A 22,382-nucleotide genomic window follows, 5' to 3' on the forward strand; every position below is an offset into this window, starting at 1 on the left:
ACTAAACCTATTACTGCTTTTCTGAACTGTACCAGTTATCAGAGCTGTAACTCCTTGCAGTTTAATTTAATAGCCAAATTAAAAAATAATTTTTCTAGGGCATAATGTACCCTCAAGTTTTTCAGTTACAGATAATATATCATGTAGTTAAAAGCTGAATTGTTAAGATGAGTATTTTTCTCCAGCAAAAATAAGAAATTAATATCTTTTGCAAAGGAATATAATCCACTCTCACATCATAGTCAGAGGATGAGTTTTCAGAGAGCATCTTTAGATGGAGCATAAAATATTTTTCATACTAGTAAAGTAAAGCCACCTCTCAAAGCCCATTTTGTTTTCACAGCCTTCAGGAGGAAGATGGGAAAGGTGGGCCAGTACTGTATAAACCATAGTGTTCAAAGATTGTGTGCAAGCAGTGTCACAGCAGTTTCCATACACTATATGACATAAGTCACAGGAACATAAAGAAACCCAGAGTGGAATAGTGGCAGAATCACCTCTCTTGATCTGCAGGCCAAACTTCTCTTGATGCAGCCCAGCATGTGATTTGCCTTCTGAGCCACAAGTGTTCATTGTTGGCTCATGTCCAGCTTCTCAACCACCAGTACCACCAGTCCTTTTCTGCAGGGCTGCTCCCTATTTCATCATCCCCCAGCCTGTATTGATACCAAGGATTACTCCAACCTAGATGCAGGATATTTCAGTTTGCTTTATTGAACCTCATGAGATTCTCCTTAGACCACTTCTCCAGCCTGTCCAGATCTCTCTGGATGGCATTGCATCCTTCAGTTATATCAACCACACCAATCAGCTTGGTGTCATCTACAAACTTGCTGAGGGTGCACTCAATCTCATTGTCTGTATCATTGATGAAGATATTGAACAGCACTGGTCCCAGCACAAACCCTTGAGGGGCACCACTTGTCACCTGTCTCTACCTGGATATCGAGCTGTTACCACTACCCTTTGTATGTGATCATCCAACCAATTCCATATCCACTGAACAGTCCACCCCTCAAATCCATATCTCTCCAGTTTAGAGTGAAGGATGTTGTGCACTGTTGTGTCAAAGGCTTTACGAAAGCCCAGACAAATGAGATCTGTTGGTCTTCCTTTGTTCACTGACGTAGTTACACTATTGTAGAAAACTACTAGGTTGGTCAGGCAGGATTTGCCCTTGGTGACTCTGCAGGAAGTTATTTAATCCTGTCTTTACAGCTTACAGGCCAGTGTCCATGTAAGCTAGGTTACAGTGGAAGAAGTTGTGATGAATGTGAGGAAAATTACTTTGGCAATCCCCGGACACAATGCATTTGTAAGTATTACCGAGTGGGGACAATGGGATTAGAAACTGCCTTAAAAGAAACATTTACCTTTTATATTCATGGGGCAGACAGGACATACCTGTAGAGAAGCAGGCTTCCATATATGTGTGTGTATGACACCAACAAATGTGTTTATATTATTTATCTGTCTTGTTCCTTCTATGGTTATAATGGGACCATGTATGTTAAAGATGAAGAAGAGCCTTTAGCCAGGCAGTCCACTTTTCTCCAACTCAAACACCAGTTTGTTTTTATTGTCTTGAAGCGATGATTGTACCTTTTGCATGCATTAATCCCATGGAAAAAGAACAACTGGATGTAACCTGTTGTCCCTTTCTTGCAGTGTGCGAGTGTAACCCAGAGGGAACCAGCCAGCCCAAGTGTGACAAAGCCACCGGCGCATGTAGCTGCCGTGCCGGTGTCACTGGCCGATTCTGCAATCAGTGCAGCCGTGGTTTTGATAAAGACTTTCCCTCTTGCCAACAGTGCCATCTTTGTTTTGAACAGTGGGACACTGAAATTATGTCCCTTACTCATACTGTGCAAGGGTTAATGAGGTTTGCTGCAAATCTTGAAGATAAAGGAGGACAAACACCTAGCTGTGACTTGCGCTTCAAAGCCTTTGAAGATGCCATTTCTGAAACGGAAAGAATTTTGAGGCATCCTGTTCTTTCACTGGAGGCCCTCTCAGGCATCAAGGACTTTCAGGGCTACATTCAGTAAGGGCTTGGCTGCACTTGATAAAAAAGCCCTAAGAAAGTAGTTTTCCCCCAAGCCCTACCAGCCATCTCTACACATCAAGTCCTGCTTCTGATCAGCTGGACTGCTAAATCACTGTTATCAATAGATATGTGAATAATCCTTACATATATTATCTGTTCCTCACATATATATAGTTAAATGCTGGAGTTTTCCCATTTATCCTACAGGTTTTCTAAATAAGCCATTACAAGTAAATATTTTTGCTCATTTGCAAATTTATCACTTGTCCTCTAAAATATTATCTCAGTTCTAGTTTAAGAGCAGTCTACTCTGACTTCTGCTTAACTGCCATCTCCCTTTCAGACAAGAAGCTGCACAAATGGATGCCCTTCACAGTACACTCTATGAGTTTCCTGACTTTAACAAGAACATAGGAGACATTGGGGAAGAAGCTAACCTGGTCTATGAACTTCTACAACAGAAAATACATCTGCATCAAAGTTTTTATGACTTGAACCTCAAAGGTAAGGCAGCCAGCACCTAACTGACATAGCTGAACCTTTTCCATTAATGTTTTCAGAATGTTTTTCTCACCATTGAACTTTACAACAGATCAAAGGTCCTCAGACTTCAGCTTCCTTTGATAGCATGAAAATGTAAATATGCACAACCAACATTTTATACTGACTTTTCAAATTTCCTTTTATCTTAAAATGCCATGATTTCTAGCATCCTAGATTTCAGATAAATGTGCCAGCGTCACATCAGTCAGAATTCTCATGAATCCTGATGTTTATATCAGGATTTAAAATCCGCCCAGACTCACAATATAGATTCACACATCATACAGTAGAACAGCAATATTACCAATATTTAAAGAATGTTGTACAGCAATGGTTTGTTTAATTAAAGCAGAGAGTCACAGTGCAACTTCTTAGTGCTCCCATGGGAAAATACATGACTTTATGTGGTAAGGAACTAGCTCTCTGTCATCAAAAAATGTGAAGTCAGAACTGAGTTCCTTGGAATCATTGAAGGAATTGCAGTCTGTGCTTGAGGTAAGTATAGTCTCCATCAGTGGCTACAGCAGTAATGACAAAGTCACACAGAGCGGTGTCTGGAGAAAGATACAGACATATCACTTGGGGATCCTGAACAGACACTAGATCATCCACAGTGGCAGCAGACTGCCAGCAGTATACTATCTAAAGAGATGACTGCCAAGCTGTGACCGCGAGAAGATAAAAAGCTACAGGCAATGCATTCCCATTTATAGTTCCTCTGCGTTTTGTTATGGTGAGAAGATTGGACTAGAAAAGATTAAAAAAAAAAAAAAAAGAAGAAGGAAGAGGGATTAATAAAGATTTAGGGCTCCCCTGCCATGTTGTACTTGGCAGTGCCCCTGGAGCCAACTCTTCCACTCAGGTCCCTGTGTGAGCAATCAGCACAACTCTCCTAGGCTTCCCAAACTGAGCCTTGTGAAAACTCTCAGAAAGGCAGGAAAGCAAAGAAACAGTAAATCCCACGGAGGTCAGTGGATGTGCAGCTGAAGTATCCATAGTGCTCTCTGGTCACATTCCAAACCCACTTTGTTTTTTGGCCTCAGGAGATGAATAAACATCCCTATAAAAAGCACATGGGGGTGTGGGGAAAGGAAGACCTTGAATTAAAGCTGAATTTCTGGTAAGGGCCACAAGTACTCATTGGTTCTGCCAGCAAGCATCTAACAGCACAGAAAGAACTTTTCCGTCAAGATAACCAGCTTCTCTGATATCCCAAAGAAAGCCTGGGTCCCTCATACCACCTCATTTCAGGAACAGCAGCACATCCTATGTATGGCTTCATCTGCTTTTTCCTCTTCTTTTGCTGAGGTAGAGAAGGATATGGCTACATACACAGTCTGGGACATATTTCCAGTTGTGCTTTAGCTACACATGGGGAACAGGCTCCTACCTACCTCTCTTTGCAGAGGATCAAGACTCATGAGACTTCCTTACAGGCATACATTCAGACAGCTGACCTGGAAGCATCAATATCCAACAATGAATTAAAATCACTGGGGGAAAAAAAATAAAACAAGACACAAGTTTCTTTAAAAGAATGTTTGCAGTTTGAGATCTCATTAAATTACAGCTTTCCAGCCTTGGCCCCTGGCCTTGCAGCCACTGTGCTGTGGTAATGCAGCAACTACAGCTTCCTAGGCTGTAAATCAAGCCTGTGCTAAGACACTGTGTTTAACATAAAGGAACTTGGACTCTCAATAGCTCCATCACAAACCAAGCATGAAAAATGCATTTTGGCCACTTAATGGAGAGCTGAATCACTGTAAAATATTCCTGTGATGAAACTATTGCAAATATATAACTATTGTTGTATATGGATTTACAGTAGCTTCTTGCCAGTATTTTGTATTAGGAGCTAAGTTTAAACTGTGCATTTTTTCCAAGAGTTACAAGATTAAATAACCCTGGTTCCACACCATAACTAAATATTGTTCAGCTTCAATCAAAGCAAGGCCAAGGACTATTTCAAAGCATGCAAGTGCCTTGTCATTGACTTCAACTAGTAACTGAGTCAGTTACCAGTACAAAGAGGGATGTTAATCAATGACCTCTAATGCTTTTACACTGCTGACACATCAGTTCTGGCTCATTGCATATACTTCTGCTTGGGTATTTGGGGAATCTGGGAAACCTCAACAGCAGGAGCTTTAAATTATGTGTTTTGCAAAAGGCCTGAGTCCTTTTCTTAGACTATTTATCTGCAAAAAACTGAAATATTCTCTAATCATTGACAGTCTGCTAAAGGGGAAGTTTAGACTAAGCAAACAAGAAAGACTCTCACTGAAAGTATTTTTTTGCCTGACCTACAAGCTTACCATGGAAATGTTTTTTTCTTGTTAAGGCATCAAACCTGAAATTAGATTTTCTAGAGCCAAAGAAAACTCATAAATTCCCAATTGTAATCTAAATTTTGGCCTCAGTTCAGCAGACCGTTTAACTTTTGGGTGCTATGCCAAACAGACAGGACAAATGCTTTCCTGATTCACAATCAGAAAGCTGATAATTTCATTGGTTTTACAAATGGCAGAAACAGTTCTCCTGCTTAAACTTCAAAACAGCATAAATGCCAAGAGCTTTATCAAACCAAAAATGGCAATTGTGCATGAGCTGCTGATGAATGCAGATCAGCAGCAGTTTGTAGCACTAATGGGATCTTCTTCCTACTTTTGTGTCTTTTACTGGCTTCTCAAACACCTTGGACCCAGATAAAGTACACATGATCCATTGTATTTGCATCTGTTACAGCAGGTTTTATGAGTATCACTAACTATTCCTTTCTGGAAACTGGCTGAGTAAAGGATTTAAAAGTTTACTGAGGAAATGATAACTCCTGTCTCCCTCCCCTGGTGTCCCAAATCCAACACCAGTGACAACAAACTGAATCACCTGTCTTTCATAATTTGTTCAGAATTCAAGTAAATACATGAATTAAATGCAACAAAAATATAGATGGTGCTAAACCCTATTTGTGTTTCTACAGAGGCCATCAGCAACATTAGGAAACACTCTGAAGTATCATTGCTGGCAGAACAGAAGGCCAGTGAGACAACCTCTGTTGTAAGATACTCAGAGTACACCAGGACCTATGTGCTCACTATGTTGGGCCGTCAGGCCTTGAAAGCAAGCAATGTGCTGGAACAGCTCAAAATGATCAGGAGGTCCAACATCCAAAATTTGAAGGAAAAGGTAAGTGCTGTAGATTTTGAATGGGAGCCAAACAATTTTTTTCCCCCATGCAGATACTCAGTTTTGCATATGCATGTTTTTTAATCTAGAAAATGTCAGTTCCCTGGCACAGACATGCTTTCACATCAGAAACAGCTGCATTTCTCAGCTGTGGTCACTACCACCCTTCTGGAAGCCATTGCTCCCAGGGCAGACCTAGCACAAGGAACTGTTTAAGCACTCTCTAGTCTCAAGAGAGTGTAAGTTCAGAAAGATTAACCCCCAACCTTCTACATCAGTAACTTAAACTGAGTAGAGCAACTTTGCCCTGGAGTGGATGGTGAGTGCTCACATATCTTTCGCACCATCCATGGGAGAGGAAAGGACTTCTGTCCTTCTGTGGGGTGGCAATGAACACCTGATAGCACATTCAACCAGCCCTGACAGATATGAAAGAGATCCTCCATCTAGGCCTTTAGTCTCAACATCTGTTGAGAATGGAGGGCTAGACATGGTTCCATGTTGTGTGAGAGTTCATCTGGATCTTTTAAAACAAGCCATTGGCTGATTTCAGTGCTTTTTCCATAGAAGTGTGAAGTAAGGATCTTAGTGCAACACATGGAGCCACACAAATGGCTCCTGCAAGGATGCTCTGAGCCAAGGGCTGCCATCTTCAGGTCAGGGGAAGGGTACCTGTAACTGGCAACGACACCCATCTTTGGGAAAATCCCATCCAATGTTAAATGTTCATATGATGTCTAACTCAGGAGACAGAGGAATCCTGACATAAGTATCTTCCTTATTACAGATCTGTGGGGTGACAGGGGACCAGCCCTGTCTCACGTTGATCTGTGGGGGAGCTTTGTGCTGGGACAGGCAGTGCGGGAGCCCAAACTGCAGTGGAGTTCTTCCTCTCTCCACTGATGCCTTCAGGAATGCTGAGGAGACTGCTGCATTGCTAAATAACTTGACTACTCAGTTACAAGAACCCGAGAATCAGGTGCTGTATATCAAACCTACACTTATTCAGTGAAATGGATGGAGGATGAGATTTGAGAGGTCATAAATCTACAAAAACTCACCTGCCCCTTGGACAGAGAGTTCTGAACCATTTCCCAACATCATACATCTATCATGGTTAAGTACCAGCAGTATTAGATGCCATCCAGAGACTAGCTATGTGTTCCTCTTCCTCACAACTGCTAAAATCTCACAGGTCATGATGCCCTGTGCCTGTGGAAGTTGGTGACATCAAGCTAGTATTGTCTATACTATTAGTGGGAAAGATTCAAACCATTTGTCCACAGTCTGAGTACAGCCCACACTTATTGCAGTGGGATTACTGTTGTGCATAGCATTAAGCTCTGTTTATACAACTCCATATTATTCTTACGTTTGCTATTGAATAGTTTTTTCAAGTAATTTCAAGATAAGGCTTTTCTGCCCTCAGTGGTGTTTAGAAGGGCATCAAGTAGTCAGCTGTACTGCCAAGTAGCAATGAAAAGTAACACAAGCAAAGCGTGGCAAATGCAACCTGTGCCAAGGAAACAAAACGCTCAAATTCCGATACAGCAGTAAAGACAGTTTGCTCTTATTAACAAGTCAGAGATGATGTGTATTAGAGTTACAGGCAAAACACATTTTCCAACAGAAATGTCATTCTGCTGTAGCTTTGTCCTGTCCCTGAAGGGTGCCTGGGCATCCATTTCCTGTTTTTAAAATGCAGGAGACACTCTGCATCACAGCAAGCACGTGCTGGGGACCCAGGACACAGAGGGGCAGCAGCAAAACGAGGTTGTGATCACCAGGCTGCCTCTAGTGCTCACAAGCCTCAGGCAGCTCTGTGCTAATATGAGCAAAGCATTTAGAGATGTTTTGCAAGTAGAAACATCACCATTTTTCTTGTTGCATGAGGAAACAGTGAATATCTTCTCTCCATAGACTGCAGAAAGGTAGTACCTGAGCATTTCCTTATAGCCCCTGTACTGAATCTGATTGTACTGCAAGCAAAACCAACATTTGGCACCTTCTTTTAAAGACAGGAGGGGCTGTGGTTTAGTAGTCATTGCACAGAGTTTAAAAAAAATGCTTGATTTAAGCTTTTTCTGAAGCCAGATGAAGGCTATGATGTAGCAACTTTTGGAGTTCCCCAACGTGGTCTCCTCCTACTTTTCAAAGCCACATTTAGTGATTCCAGCTGAGGTGCAGGTAAAATTTATTTTTGTGTCAGAGCTCAACTTGTCAAGCAATGATAGATAAGCTCCAGAAAGTAGCACTGCTGTTTTTAATATTTCCAGTTGGAAAGCATTAGAAAAATGGCAGAAGACAGCAAGTTGAAAGGTTCACAATTTAATGGGCAACTGGAGAATGCTAAGAATCACATTGAACTTGACAGAGAGACCACTAAGAAGTTCGTCCAAAAAGTGAGAGACTTCTTGTTAGGTAAATATGCAAAGTTCTTTTTGACTAATTTTTAGCATGTATTCCATTATAATATATCATAATGGATGGCCAGAAAATGATCTAGCAGTACAGACATAAAATTTCTTGTCAGCCTCCTGCTCTGTGCAATCTTCTTCAATCTCTCTTTTTTCTTTCTAGTCCTTCTTTCTCTCAGGTGACAGGGCTTTTGATTGATTTTTCAATAGATTGGTTACACTCTGATTGTCATCTTTTATTAATGTGCTTAATTTGCAACATGCAAGTTCCTAGTTTATCTGAGTGAAGGACTACTATGATTATTTTATACCATACATAATGACCCAGGCATGTTCAATGCATCCTCAAATTGTTATTCCACCCACTTCTTCCAGGCCTGTAAATAGAAGCTTTCTGTAGGGAGCGTGGGAATTGGAGTACATACCACTCCATCTCTGTAAAGTTGAAACTCGAGGAATCAAAGGATTCTGATAGAACTTCACAGCTCTCACAAAAAATTACAAAACAACCATATATACCCTAAATTTTTTTCCTCTCTCATGAAAATGCTATAACAGATGGACCTTGCTTTGGCAGGAGGGTTGGACTGGATCTTCTCCAGACGTCCCTCCTGCCCCTACCATTCTGTGATTCTAACTTTTTTTACCAGATGCACATCAGAGTTCAAATGTGTTAGGATTATTTTTAATCTCTTGAATATAGCTGATATCGTTAAGTTTCTAAACAGTATCACAGTATCACCCAGGTTGGAAAGGACCTCGAGGATCATCGAGTCCAACCTGACACCGCAGACCCCATGACTAGACCATGGCACCAAGTGCCACGTCCAATCTCCCCTTGAACGCCTCCAGGGTCGATGACTCAACCACCTCCCTGGGCAACCCGTTCCAATGCCGAATGACTCGCTCGGTGAAGAACTTCCTCCTCACCTCGAGTCTGAACCTCCCCTGGCGCAGCTTGAGACTGTGTCCCCTTGTTCTGGTGCTGGTTGCCTGGGAGAAGAGGCCAACTCCCTCCTGGCTACAACCACCCTTCAGGTAGTTGTAGAGGGCAATAAGGTCACCCCTGAGCCTCCTCTTCTCCAGGCTAAACAACCCCAGCTCCCTCAGCCTCTCCTCATAGGGCTTGTGTTCAAGGCCTCTCACCAGCCTTGTTGCCCTTCTCTGGACACGCTCAAGTGTCTCAATGTCCTTCTTAAACTGAGGAGCCCAGAACTGGACACAGTACTCAAGGTGCGGCCTAACCAGAGCAGAGTACAGGGGCACTATGACCTCCCTGCTCCTGCTGGCCACACTATTCCTAATGCAGGCCAGAATGCTATTGGCCCTCCTGGCCACCTGAGCACACTGCTGGCTCATATTCAGGTGGCTGTCGATCAGCACACCCAGGTCCCTCTCTGTCTGGGAGCTCTCCAGCCACTCCGACCCCAGCCTATAGCTCTGCATGGGATTGCCATAGCCAAAGTGCAGCACTCGGCACTTGGACTTGTTGAAAGCCATCCCATTGGACTCTGCCCATCTGTCCAGTCGGTCGAGGTCCCTCTGCAGAGCCTTTCTACCCTCTAATTGACTAACATCTGCCCCTAACTTTGTGTCATCTGCAAACTTGCTGATGACTGACTCTACCCCTTCATCCAGATCATCAACAAATATGTTGAAGAGGACAGGGCCCAGCACTGATCCCTGGGGGACACCACTGGTGACTGGCCTCCAGCTGGATGCGGCACCGTTCACGACCACTCTCTGGGCCCGGCCCTCCAGCCAGTTCCTAACCCAGCACAGAGTGTAGTGGTCCAATCCACAGGCTGACAGCTTAGTCAGCAGTTTGCTGTGGGGGACGGTGTCAAAGGCCTTGCTGAAGTCTAGGTAGACCACATCCACAGGCCTCCCCACATCCACCAGGCGGGTCACCTGATCATAGAAAGAGATCAGGTTGGAGAGGCAGGATCTGCCCTTCCTGAATCCATGTTGGCTGGACCTGAGCCCTTGGCCATCCTTCAGGTGCGCAGTTATTGCTGCCAGGATAATCTGCTCCATCACTTTCCCTGGCACTGAGGTCAGGCTGACTGGCCTGTAGTTTCCAGGTTCCTCCATCCGACCCTTCTTGTGGATGGGGACCACGTTGGCCAGTTTCCAGTCATCTGGGACCTCACCAGTGAGCCAGGACTGGAGGAAAATGATGGAGAGTGGCCTAGCTAGCACATCTGCCAGCTCTCTCAGCACCCTAGGATGGATCCCATCCGGTCCCATGGACTTGTGGATATCCAAGTGGCTCAGCAGGTCCCGAACTAACTCCTCATGGATTTCCAGGGTATTACTCTGCTCCCCGACCCCAACGCCCAGCTCCGGAGACCACTCGTCCTGAACTCCTGCCTTGCTGTTAAACATTGAGGTAAAGAAGGTGTTCAGGACCTCAGCTTTATCCTCATCCTCAGTAACTGTGTTCCCCTCCAGGTCCACTAGGGAGTGCAGGTTCTTCCTGCCCTTCTTCTTATTGTTAATATATTTATAAAAATGCTTTTTATTATCTTTGACTGAGGTGGCCAGCTTCAGTTCCAGCTGGGCCTTAGCCTCCCTAATTTTATTCCTACATAATCTAACAGCTTCCTTGAACATACCTCGAGAAGCCTTCCCCTCCTTCCAAAGGTGATACAGCCTCCTCTTCCCCCTTAAATCCTCCAGGAGCTGCTTGCTCATCCAGGCTGGTCGCCTTCCCCGCCGGCTTGCCTTCCGGCACATGGGAACCGCCAATTCCTGTGCCTTCAAGAGCTCCTGTTTGAAGTAGGTCCAACCCTCCTGAACCCCTTGGTTCATGAGGGCTGGTACCCAGGGGACTTTGCAGACAAGTTTTTTAAATAGGCTGAAGTTCGCCCTTCGGAAGTCCAAGGTGGAGGTTCTGTTGGTGCTCCTCCCAATCTCCCTGCATATTGAAAACTTCACTATCTCGTGGTCACTGCACCCTAGGCAGCCTCCCACGATCACATCTCCCACCAGCCCTTCCCTATTGCAGAACAGCAGGTCAAGCAGAGCCTGTCCCCTGGTAGGCTCGCTTAACAGCTGTGTCAGGAAGCAGTCCTCCATTCGCTCCAGGAATCTTCTGGACTGCCTTCCCCCTGCTGAATTAAGTTCCCAGCAGATATCTGGGAGGTTGAAGTCACCAACAAGGACAAGATCAGATGATCTTGAGACAGCCTCCAGTTGCTTGTAGAACAACTCATCAGCCGCCTCATCCTGGTTGGGTGGTCTGTAACAGATTCCAATCAGGATGTCAGACTTGTTAGGTTGTCCTCTGATTTTGACCCACAGGCTCTCAACTACCTCATCTTCCACCACAAGTTGTGTGGCAGAGATTGACTCTCTAATATACAGAGCCACCCCTCCTCCTCTTCTCCCTCGCCTGTCCCTCCTAAAGAGCCTGTAACCCCCCATTGTAGCACTCCAATCGTGGGTGCTGTTCCACCAAGTTTCTGAGATGGCGACTACATCATAGTCGCCCTGATGGATTAGGACCTCCAACTCCTCTTGCTTGTTGCCCAGGCTGCGTGCATTGGTGTACATGCATCGCAGCTGGGTTCCTGACTTCTCAACTGACCCTACCTTGCGCCCTACTCTTACCTCTGCAGAGGGACTGATTGCCTCACCCACCCCCTTCAGACCTAGTTTAAAGCCCTCCTAATGAGCCCTGCCAACTCCAGTGCCAGGACTCTTTTACCCCTTCTAGATAGATGCACCCCATCAGGACCCAGCAGGTCAGGTGCACTGAAAGTTGCCCCGTGGTCATAGAACCCAAAGTTCTGCCGCTGGCACCATCCCCTGAGCCAATTGTTGATGGTGTGGGTTCTCCCATTCCTCTCAGTGTACACCCCTGACACTGAAGGAATTGAGCAGAACACCACTTGAGCTCCTGCCCCATCAATCAATTGTCCAAGGGCCCTGAATTCCTTCTTAATTGTCCTAGTGCCCTTCCTGTCAATCTCATCACTCCCAGCCTGTATTACCATCAGAGGGTAATAGTCAGTGGGCTGGATTAATTCAGGGAATCTCTTCGCAATGTCCCTAACCCCTGCCCCTGGTAGGGAGCAGACCTCCCTGTGGGATGGGTCGGGACGACATATGGGTCCCTCAGTACCCCCCAGGAGAGAGTCCCCAACAACTATAACCCTTCTCCCTTTCTTTGTGGAGCTAGTCGTTATAGCCGGTGGGGACCGCTTGGGCTTAGGCTTCCCCCCAGAGCTGGCCGTTACAGCTGGTGGGGTCCGCTTGGCCTTAGGCTCCCCTCTGGATGGCTGCTCTTCAGCCTCAGCCCTCTCATCCTTACTGCCCTCAGCCTGCAGGGCCTCATACTTATTATGCAAGGGCAGAGGAGGAGGAGGAGAGGGTCGGGGTGGATTTCTCTTGCCACCCCTGGCAGGGACCCGTATCCATCCCTCTCTGCCTCCAGAAACCCTTCCCTCAGCAGGGGAGATCTGCAGAGCCTTCTCCCGCAAGTCTAACTCCCTTTCGCTTTCCCTTATGGTCCTTAGCCTAGCTACCTCCTCCTTCAGCTCGGCCACTTCATCCCTCAGCAGTTGGCAGTCCCTTATAATTCATCACTCTACAATGAAATGGGAGTAAAGGCAGGGGACAGGGAACTTCCTTTTTTTTCAGGGACCTATAAGTTATTTTATTGAAATGGAAGAAAAACTCTATAGAAATCCTTCAGATTCTCAGCAATTGAAAATTCCACCCCTGACTCTTATGTTTCTTAGCAGACATACAGCACTCACTAATAATTATAAAAGATGCCTTTTTTCCTTCTTGGTGAATTTTTGATTTTGTAAATTTCAATTTAAGAACAGTAACAACTGAGATGTGTTTAGTCTCATTAAGTCTGCTGTACTCTGCATTGGCATGAATAGTGGTTTTAGATTACTATGTTTCTACAGAAAATAGCTCTCAGGAATGCATTACTGTTTGCACAGTTACTTTGGAGTGTTAGCACAAACATTATATATGTTTCAACTGGTTTATCACCCAAGAACTTGTCTATAAAGAGAAGTGAGCAGAAAACAAAAGATGAGACTTCATAAGGCACTGACTACTCTTAACTCTGTGTGCCTATGTCTCTTACAATGAGCTCATTTGTAGGGGAAATTGTCAAAGTAAGTTTTTTCCACTATAAATTCCCATCCTATCTGAGTCTGACACAAGTTTCCTCAGTAACTTAGCCATTCTCATTAACCAGTGAAGGAAGCACTTTCTCAGTATTGCAGCAACTCCAGGGAAGGGATTACACTTACCAGCCAGCTTGGAAAGCTCCATTCACACCCCAGTCCCTCCAGCACCTCTTTGATCTGGTGGCCAAGGCAGAAATGGGCTCTGACACATCTAGCTGTGCTGTGCACTGATTTAAAACCTCACATGGGCTCAGTTCTACATCAGAATTTTAATAACCCTGTTCAAAGTAGGTTCTAATCCTCATTTTAGCTAGTTCTGACAACACTAACAGCAGTACCTGGAATCATAATATTAAATTACAAAATGTTAAGAGAGAATGCTCTTACGCCCTTGCTGTGACTGTCAGCTTTATTCTCCCACGTAACTCCAAGGAGAGGTAACCATAATAACAATCTACATTTCACTTGGAAGAAAGAGCTGTTTCAGGATACTCTCGGCTCCATTTCTGTTGCAGATGAGAGTGCACCTCCAGAAGACATTGACAGGGTGGCGAGTTATGTTCTGCAAATAAATCTTCCCCTGACTCTACAAGAACTCATGGGCATGCTTGACAAAATCAGGAGCAATATGAACCACTGTGAGAAGTGCAAACCAAATGCAGATAAGAGAAACAGAAAACAGGAGGAAGCTCGGACACTGCTGGTAGAGGCACAAGAAGCTGAGTGAGTAGGGTGTTCTCATAGTGACATGCCAGCTCCAGATGGGGTAGCACTGTTCACAGTAGGACTGCTCCACAACCCAGGCAGTATCCTAATAGCACTGGAGGGAAAGTTCAGACGACAGCAGATTTCAGCTTGCTGTTTTCACAAGGCCTCTCCAGCAGGAATGAGCCATGACTGCTCAGGCTGCAGGAGCTGATGCTCCAAGGAGGCACCTCCTGCCAGCTCTTAGCTCCTCCTGCCTGCTGAGTCAAAGAGGCCAAAGCAGCTACTTAATTTCACCTTGGACTTAGTGGAGCATTACATGTGGTTCACAGAGGGGTCTAAGTATGGGTGAGAAAAAAATCAATGAGAATTGTGGAGGGAGAAAATATGTTCACCTGTGAGTCATCATTAGGCAGCCTGCAGCACCCAGCCTCACCTTTAAATACAGCAGCTCACCTGCTCACACGTATAGTCTCTTACTGAGGTTTTGCTTTGCCAAATTAAACACCACAATCTGAATAGCTGCTGTTGGACTTGAGGGAACATTTCTGCCTGTGTGCCTGGGTGCACATGAAATATGTTCTTGCTTTGCTCTCCACACTACGATACTACACACTTCTGTTTTTCCATTTTAGTAAAGCAGCTAAAGCTCTTCTGCCTGTGGATGAAATTAATAATAAACTAAAAAATATTGTGAAGTCCCAAGGACACTCCAGAAGCAACTTCGTAAAGGTCAATGAAGAAATACGAGGCATCCAAACACAAATCTCACAGGTATCCTGCTGTAAATATTTTATGTACTATATACATTTTAGAAAAAGACACTTATCTCAATTTTCCTGAGTGTAAACTTAAATAAGTACATCCAAAATGTGGCACAGATGTGACACCTATTCCATAATGCTTAAGGGACTCTTCTTGAGCTGACATTCATCTCATTCATTACCACACTCTGCAAGCTGGATGGATGTTGCATAAGAAATCACAGCCTTCAACTGCTTTGTTTTAGGCTGAGAATCAAGTGAGCAAGACAAATGATGAACTAAATGACTTGTCAGCAAAACAGTCTGAGATGGAAGATGAAATTTCCACACTGTGGGCAAAAGTGCAGATGAGTAAGAATCAAGCTACAAAAGCAAGAGCAGGGGCAGAAGCAGCACAGAAGCGAGCCCAGAACACTGATAATGTAAGCCTTCTTGTCATATGTTGAAGGGAAAAAAAGATTCCCAACATGTTTGATAGCATTTTTCATTCAGAAGTGTAGTTGTGTTACCTTGCTCTTCTCAAAACTGTTAACATTTTGCTTATGTCATACAGGTTAAGAATAATTTCTGGTTTTATTTTAAGGCTTCTGGCATATAACACTTCTGTTTGGTTGAATGAAAGAAAACACATACATTTCTCTGGCTACTCTGTGACATTTTTCCTTGCACTGTGTATAAGACTCATGGTCACCATAGGCACCAGTAAACACAACAGAACATACTACAAAACCAAATATTACAATATGTGAGTGATGGAAGCAGCCTGGCTATTCATCCTGGGCCATTCTCCTTCAAAGAAAATTGCTGAGGGAGTTACTTGGAGTTTTTGTTTGGCTGGGTGCTTTTCAGTAGCCTAAATTTTTGAGAATGCAGCTAGAAATTTGTTAAAATTGCAAGGAGAACCAGACACCCACAGTGCAAGCTTTGAGCAATGCCAAGCTTCCATGCTATAAGAAACCTAATTAAAATCTAAACAGCAACTTCAATCAGCAGGGAATGGATTAGCCAGTAAACATTACTCCAGCCAAAATGTAAAAACCCCAACATTGCTCCAGGTAATTCATTACATTTGAATAATCCTAATGGCAAAAATAAATTTACACAAAAATCCTATTAAAAGAAATTAAAACAGTGTGGGCTTTAAAACCTCTGAAATCGAATTTTCCTTACGTTATTGCCCTGCCTTTTTAGAGTGCTCCATTGGCAATTTGTTTTAATTGATTTCTATCAGATTTTGCAAAGCATTGTTTGATGTACACACATTATGGATTTTTTTTTTTAAGATTTAAGAGAAAAATTTAAAGTTTAGTTCAAAGAGGATATTCAAAAGAAAGCATAAAAATCTCTTTTGGTACGCCAGGTTAATTATGAGATGTTCTTGCATTATGTAATGGCATTCTGTTACAGGAATTTGCTGACATCAAAAGAAAGTACACCATTCTTCAAGAAAAGCTAAAAGCCCAAGGACCTCCAAAGGTAACACTAGAAAAAGTGAAACAGCTGAAGGAAGAAGCAGAAAAACTGGTTAAAGAAACCAGAAGAAAACTGAGAAGAATAACAGGTATGTTCTCATGTCTATAGTGAGTGGTGAAAACTCTGACAGTGCCGAGTTAGACTGAAGTCCTTGCCCACAGACTAGCAGGAATAGGTTCACCTGAAATTGGGTTTAAAACAATGTAGTTGGTGAAAATCTCTGCTTGAAGCTACTCAAACAGTTTAAAGGTAATTGAATTGATTTGGCTTATGTGCTTTTTCTGACATTAACTAGTTGCTATAAGCAGAGTTTAAGAAGTGTCCACACAAAGTTACAGTGATTTGATTCACAGTTTAAAAAAACAGGACAAGTGAAAAATCTGCATAAAACTTGGCTACAGATTTATCTGCAAGCCTCGATTTATGCACTTGCTTTGGGCATTTGGATCTTAAATCTTTCCGCTGCATCCTGTCTTTTCTTACATTACCCAAGTGATGGCTTATGTTATAGAGCTACATGGTAGCAGTTTTCAGTCCATACTTGGCTCCCCTTCAGAAATTTACCTCTGAGGAATGGCAAAACAAAGCAGATACAAATAAGGGCTTGTGGAAACTGAAGGTCATGTGCCCTAGACCTGCAGGGTGGTGGACAGGAAGCAGAGGGGGTTGTGGGCAGCAGAGGCCATGGCTGCTGAGGCCATACCAGCACTGGTCCTCACACAGCCCTGGAAGTGGCCTTGAGGATCACCAAAATGGAACAGCATATATTATGTAATTACACACAGGGAACCTAACTGTGCTTGTAGTGAAGGTCTGGGCATTCCCACTAGGAAGCCTTGGGCCTAGGATACTGCCAGGCTTTACATCCAAAAATACCGTCTAATATCAGGAAAACCGAAGCAGAACTTTTACCCCAGGAGCAAATTCTTTAGGAGTGGATCAGAAAAAATATTTCAAGTAATATACCTTGAAGAGAAGCATTAAGAGCATCCCAGTCACTCCAAATGCCCGCTTGATAAGTGTGTTGGAAACAGGCAGTGAATAATGTGGGTTTGACTCATTACCTGTATGTTTACATTGCTGTAACTTCTTCACAGGGACCAGCAGAAAACATGTCTGTAAATGAGGGAGACCTAAACCCATTACACCCAAGTTGTCTAAGCTTTTGTCTAAGCATTCCCTGACTATCTCCATTTAAATCAGCTGTTTAAAGGTCTGTGTGTCCTGCCCCATCCAAGCTGCTGGACAAAAGCACATGCTGATAAATTAATTTCTTTAAGGCTGCCCCATTTCTTTTTCTATCACGATGCCAAACTTTTCCCTTCAGTTGCATAGATTACATTCCCCCTGTGAAATGGGCTTATTGCCTCTAAAACTGCTTGGAAAAGAAACACTGTTAATCCCTGGATTTCATTTACACAACAAATATGAGCATCATTCCATGTCTCTTCCAGATTTGGAGAAGAAGCTTCAGGACCTGAATCAAACCAAACAAAACAAGGCAGAGCAACTGAGACAACTAGAAGAACAAGTAATAGCCATTAAAAATGAAATTATGGAGCAGGAAAGCAAGTATGCAACGTGCAAAAGTTAGGGTCTGAACAGACTATCAGATAAAAGGCCACAGGTCTCTGTGCTTATCACCCCCTGAGCTTCCAGGCACAGAAACCTCTCCTCTGTAAATACATCTGGAGGTGCCTATTGTATTTTGGCACGGTGAGTAATGCAATTTTTGTCTTGTTTCTTTGTCCAGTCGAGTTTATTTGGAGACAGAAAATACCTTTTAATAAATCATCTGATTAAGTGATCAGCCTGTGGTCTTTGGGAGAGCGTTACAATACACTGCTATCCACAGCCTAGGGCTCCATGCTGTAGGAGGTTGGAAATGCAAAAGGAAGATTGCTCAGACAGCTGCAGGTAACTGCCTCAAAGACACACTCCCAACATCCTGTGCCTTCTGCTGAATCCTTCAATAACTTGTGGCTGTGCTATGACACTACACACAAGGCTGCACAGGGCTATGGGCTTCTGTAGCCATCAAGCAGTAGTGTCCCCAGGCTACAATCACTCCTCAGTCCATCATCTCTTCACTGAGACAGAGTGGGGGGAGCACCATGAACCCCTGAACACGTGGGTGTTCCAATAGGTTCCCTGAAAATGGGCAGTAGATCTGTGTAGCACTGAGCCGTTATAGGTGGGCGACAGGGAGCCAGTTCTCCAGTGCCCACTGGATGGCAGTGCACAGATGCTTAATGCCGAAAACGACTTGAAAATAATTTGTCAACTCCCCTCCTGCTTTTCATTAAGGCAATCAGCTAGAGAGTAACTCCAGCTCTTCGGTTTATGCAGTGAGTCTAATGGGCCACAAATGTTGCACAACAGCTTCTCCAGCTCTTCTCCCACATGCAGCATTTTACAGAAGACAGGGTTCACTTAGCAGTTTCTGTGGCCATAAACACAGGAATTGTCCTAAATTTTAGTTTGTAATTCCTTTTTTTTGTTTGGGGTTTTTTTGTTTGTTTGGTTTGGTTTTTAAGCAATGTAAAGGAGATTGGGACTCAGCACATGCTACATAATGGCAAGGGTTTTAAAAAGACTGAAGAGAGTTATGCCTTAGTTTCAAAATCCCACCTTCAGTATATATGCTCATGCAGGACACTGAACAGACTAACAATGGCTCTTCCTCAGTTACAACCAGTCGAGTCATTCCCAGCTGGTCTGTCCCACAGTAAGCATTCATCATGGACTTCATTCTGCTAGGCTGAGAAGCCCAGTGCTGCTTCAGAGCTCAGATGCAGCCCAGACCACATCTGTAAAACGACGAATGCTTTGCAGGATTACAGGGCTCTTACCATTTACTTGCCCTCATGCCAGCAGCATCCATAAAACAATCCTTATCTAAAAACAAGCATTGTTTTGATCCAGGAGAGATAAACCCTGCACCATTAGCATTCCGTGTTTAGGAGAGCTAAAGTAGCATTTCATACGCTGTGGGGGGCTTGGTTGGGAACTGCTGGCACTGAGGAGATTTCAGAGATAGTCCTCTAACTCAAATCAGCTGTGCTCCAGGGCAGTGTGCAACATGCATTACCCACAGAATAGCTTCCATTGTGAAAACAATGGAATCAAATTACAACTTCAATATAATCCAGCAAAGGCACCTAAACGCAGGTGCCCACCTAATCTGTAGGTTAGCTTTTCCAAATTTTAGCACTAAAAAAAAATTAAATAAAAATCACCTGTAAGGTGTGAGGCTTCTTTATAAGGCTGTAAACAAACGACTGACTTTGCCATAATGAAATCAAGCATCACTCTTTTAGTGGGAACATGAGCTGCTCCTCACGTGGGTCTCCAAGTAATCAGGGATTTCCTGCAAGTTCCAATGCAGTCCTGCTGCACTACACCTGAAATGGACAAACTGAAGCACTTCAATGGTAATTCCCAATTGTATGTAAATCAAAATTATCCCATTCATGGCTTTAAAAATCTGCATTCACAAGCAGAAATTTGAAAGGGAACTTCCTTCTAAAATCCGCTGTTGGCTGTGAGATTTGCCATATGGCTTTCAACAAGCCACAAGAATGAGAAGTCTGTAAACAGAGCTGCAGTTAAACAGGCCTGGAAGGGACATGCAACCATGGGGAAAAACAGAAATCGCTGGAAGAAAAACAGAAACAGGAAGAACAAAGTCAGCATGGAGTCTATTCTCCCCTGCCTTCCTCCAAGCATGCTCAGACACACAAAGCAAGCAGAGCTGATGGGACGAGCAGCTACAGTTTTTGAGGCTTACCACTGTGCAGCATTCCCCCTCAGGAGTGGTGCAAAAACTTCTGCAAAGTTAATTTGTGAGAAAATGCTGTATCTGGATTAAAAAAACAACTAAACTATTTTTATTTACCCCAGCCCTCCCTTCTATGGGTTGAAGTGACTTCAGAAAACTGTTTCTTGGGAAAATAAAAATAAATCAGTATCTTGCTGTAAAGCATTTTAACTTCAATAACATTAACCAAAATGCAGACACCACTTAACCAAACCCACATATAATCAAAAGTATATTTCATCAACAATGACCTATTTGCTCTATTTGCTAGGCATTCAGTCTTGCAAGAAAATGGCTGATTAAGTGGGTCCCACTGAGGTCCAATTATTAATTTGGTTCTTTGAGAAGACTTCCAACCCAGCACAAACACAGACACCCCAAGACTGTAAAGCTTCTTCATCAACCACAAGGATAGACACCATATTAAAATAATTGCAACTAGCTCTTGCTCATGAGCACTGCAGAGAGGGGTGAACACAAACAAGTTCACTGCACCGAGTTACCCACACAATGAATGCTGGCAATCTCCACTACCTCTGAAAGGTGAGTACAGTTGCAGGCCACTGCTCCTGCTGGCTGATGCCATGCAGCAGGGTCACCCCCTGGCTGGAACGCAGAATAGTATCATGCCAACTGTGGCAAGGCACAAAGGAACCTGGCCACAGCAGCAAGAAACTCCAGAGGGCAACTTCAGCCCATCTTAGATTTAGCAGAGAAGAGGGCTCCTGTAAGGCCATGAAACATTAATTAAATAATACAGAGAAAAACTGACAAATTTTGGGACAGAAAAAGAATCTGGTCACAAACAGAGCAATGCCACTGCCTGTCTGCTGTGAAGGAGCTTCTAACCACAGCAGAGTAAAACATTTTCTGTTAGTGGGACAAAAGTGTTTGTTGTGCTGAAGCTTAATTTACGTGTACTGAAGCATGATTTATATGGCAGGATTGTGAAACTGCATTAGCCTTGTGAATTTAAGAGACCACAATTCAGAAGAGGTTTAGAGCTGCAATACCTGCACAGTCAGCTTTAAATGGTTTAATTTCCTGAGTATCTTTAATGAAACAGCCCCACAGGTTCTTCAGTTGGGAGTTATGGGTTATGTTTCAGACCTGGTGTTTAACCTTTAGGGCAAGTCACTTGGTATCTCTCTGTTTCTGCTTATCCATCTGTAAAATGAGAATGAACATATTTACCTACCTCAGCAGGGTTTGCTGGGACAGACAGACCACAGGTGTTTCTACTTCAGCACTGCAAATAGCAAGGGCAAAGCATTCTTAAGACACATGGGTACCTGGTAAAAATTTACACAACTTTATGTGTTACACGTGCACAAGCAAAACTCAAGTATATAAACCCAGGCATCTGTCCCAGCCTGTGCCCAGATGGAACTGGACTCTTCAAATGCATTCATTCTTTGTACCTGCTGCTTGGCGTTTATTTACCAATAAACCTTTCCCCTGGGTGCTGAGGCAATTCTGCCTCCAGCTGATGAAGCCCTTGTATCCCCCAGGAGAAACAAGGAAACTGAAGTAGGAAGCAGGGAGTAAGGGGCAGCAGCAGCACCACCACCACCACAGCCATTCACCCATTGAAGCCACTCTAGCGCCCCTGAGAAAGCAGCACCACCACATGCCTTCAGCTGGCCTGGGCTCGATGGGCCTCCCTACCCATGCCAGGGCCAGACCCAGCCATGCATGGCAATACAGCTGCTATCCCCAGGACATGGGACTCCCAAGCCACCCGTGTTGGCACCACAGCAACAGTCAATTCGAGACCGTTGAGCATCATGTACAATGATGGTTGCCGACCGCCTAGCCCTTTGCTGGGTTTTGGGCCTGGCCACACTAGTATGCTCCCATCCATTCGTCCCTCCCCGACGCCCAGCCCCACCAGCACCCCCGGCAAAAGGCTGGATTGGGTCAAAATCTCCATTTCTGCGTTGTTTCCCCACAGACTGGGGCATAGAGAAAGGTCGCCCCATCGGTGATCCCTGCCGTCTGGGTTGCTGCACCCTGCCCAAAGCCCGCTCCCAAAGCTGGAGAGTAGCGAGGAGCGCACATTCTCCGGTGACGGAAGGAGGGGAGCCGAATTCCTCCCGCTCCCCTCTCGGGATTCCTCGGTTGCAGCGGGGTGTGCGTGCGCCTCCTCGTCCCGCTGCTTGGCCCTTCTCCCCCTGCTCCACACCCCTCTCCCCGCTGTTCCTCGACGACTGCACTCCTGCACTCGCCTGCCCACGCCTTCCCCTAGGCCTGGCGCTGCAGAGGGGCTGG

At 44.3% G+C, this 22,382-nt stretch overlaps 1 protein-coding gene and 1 long non-coding RNA gene across 2 annotated transcripts in view; one reads left to right on the plus strand and one right to left on the minus strand.

Moving 5' to 3' along the window:
* The window catches only part of LAMB4 (laminin subunit beta 4), a 49,544-nt gene extending 31,455 nt beyond the window's left edge, over positions 1–18,089 (plus strand). Inside the window, exons 25-35 of the mRNA XM_068166753.1 lie at positions 1,219–1,315; positions 1,669–2,044; positions 2,391–2,551; positions 5,571–5,776; positions 6,564–6,755; positions 8,053–8,197; positions 13,865–14,072; positions 14,690–14,828; positions 15,064–15,240; positions 16,226–16,379; positions 17,746–18,089. Of these exons, the coding sequence (XP_068022854.1) occupies positions 1,219–1,315; positions 1,669–2,044; positions 2,391–2,551; positions 5,571–5,776; positions 6,564–6,755; positions 8,053–8,197; positions 13,865–14,072; positions 14,690–14,828; positions 15,064–15,240; positions 16,226–16,379; positions 17,746–17,885 (1,995 nt within the window). The 3' untranslated portion in view covers positions 17,886–18,089. The remainder of the gene's footprint in view (positions 1–1,218; positions 1,316–1,668; positions 2,045–2,390; positions 2,552–5,570; positions 5,777–6,563; positions 6,756–8,052; positions 8,198–13,864; positions 14,073–14,689; positions 14,829–15,063; positions 15,241–16,225; positions 16,380–17,745) is intronic.
* On the minus strand, positions 17,491–21,361 carry LOC137455714 (uncharacterized). Its single transcript, XR_010990879.1, has 3 exons — positions 21,310–21,361; positions 20,082–20,121; positions 17,491–17,768 (listed from the first exon to the last, which is right to left on the minus strand). It is a non-coding gene; the product is annotated as an uncharacterized lncRNA (long non-coding RNA).
* Positions 21,362–22,382: the final 1,021 nt, after the last annotated feature.

Source organism: Melanerpes formicivorus, unplaced genomic scaffold, assembly GCF_026170545.1.
Source record: "Melanerpes formicivorus ecotype bairdi unplaced genomic scaffold, bMelFor1.0.p_v2 SCAF_3, whole genome shotgun sequence".
In the NCBI taxonomy this organism is placed as follows: Eukaryota; Metazoa; Chordata; class Aves; order Piciformes; family Picidae; genus Melanerpes; species Melanerpes formicivorus.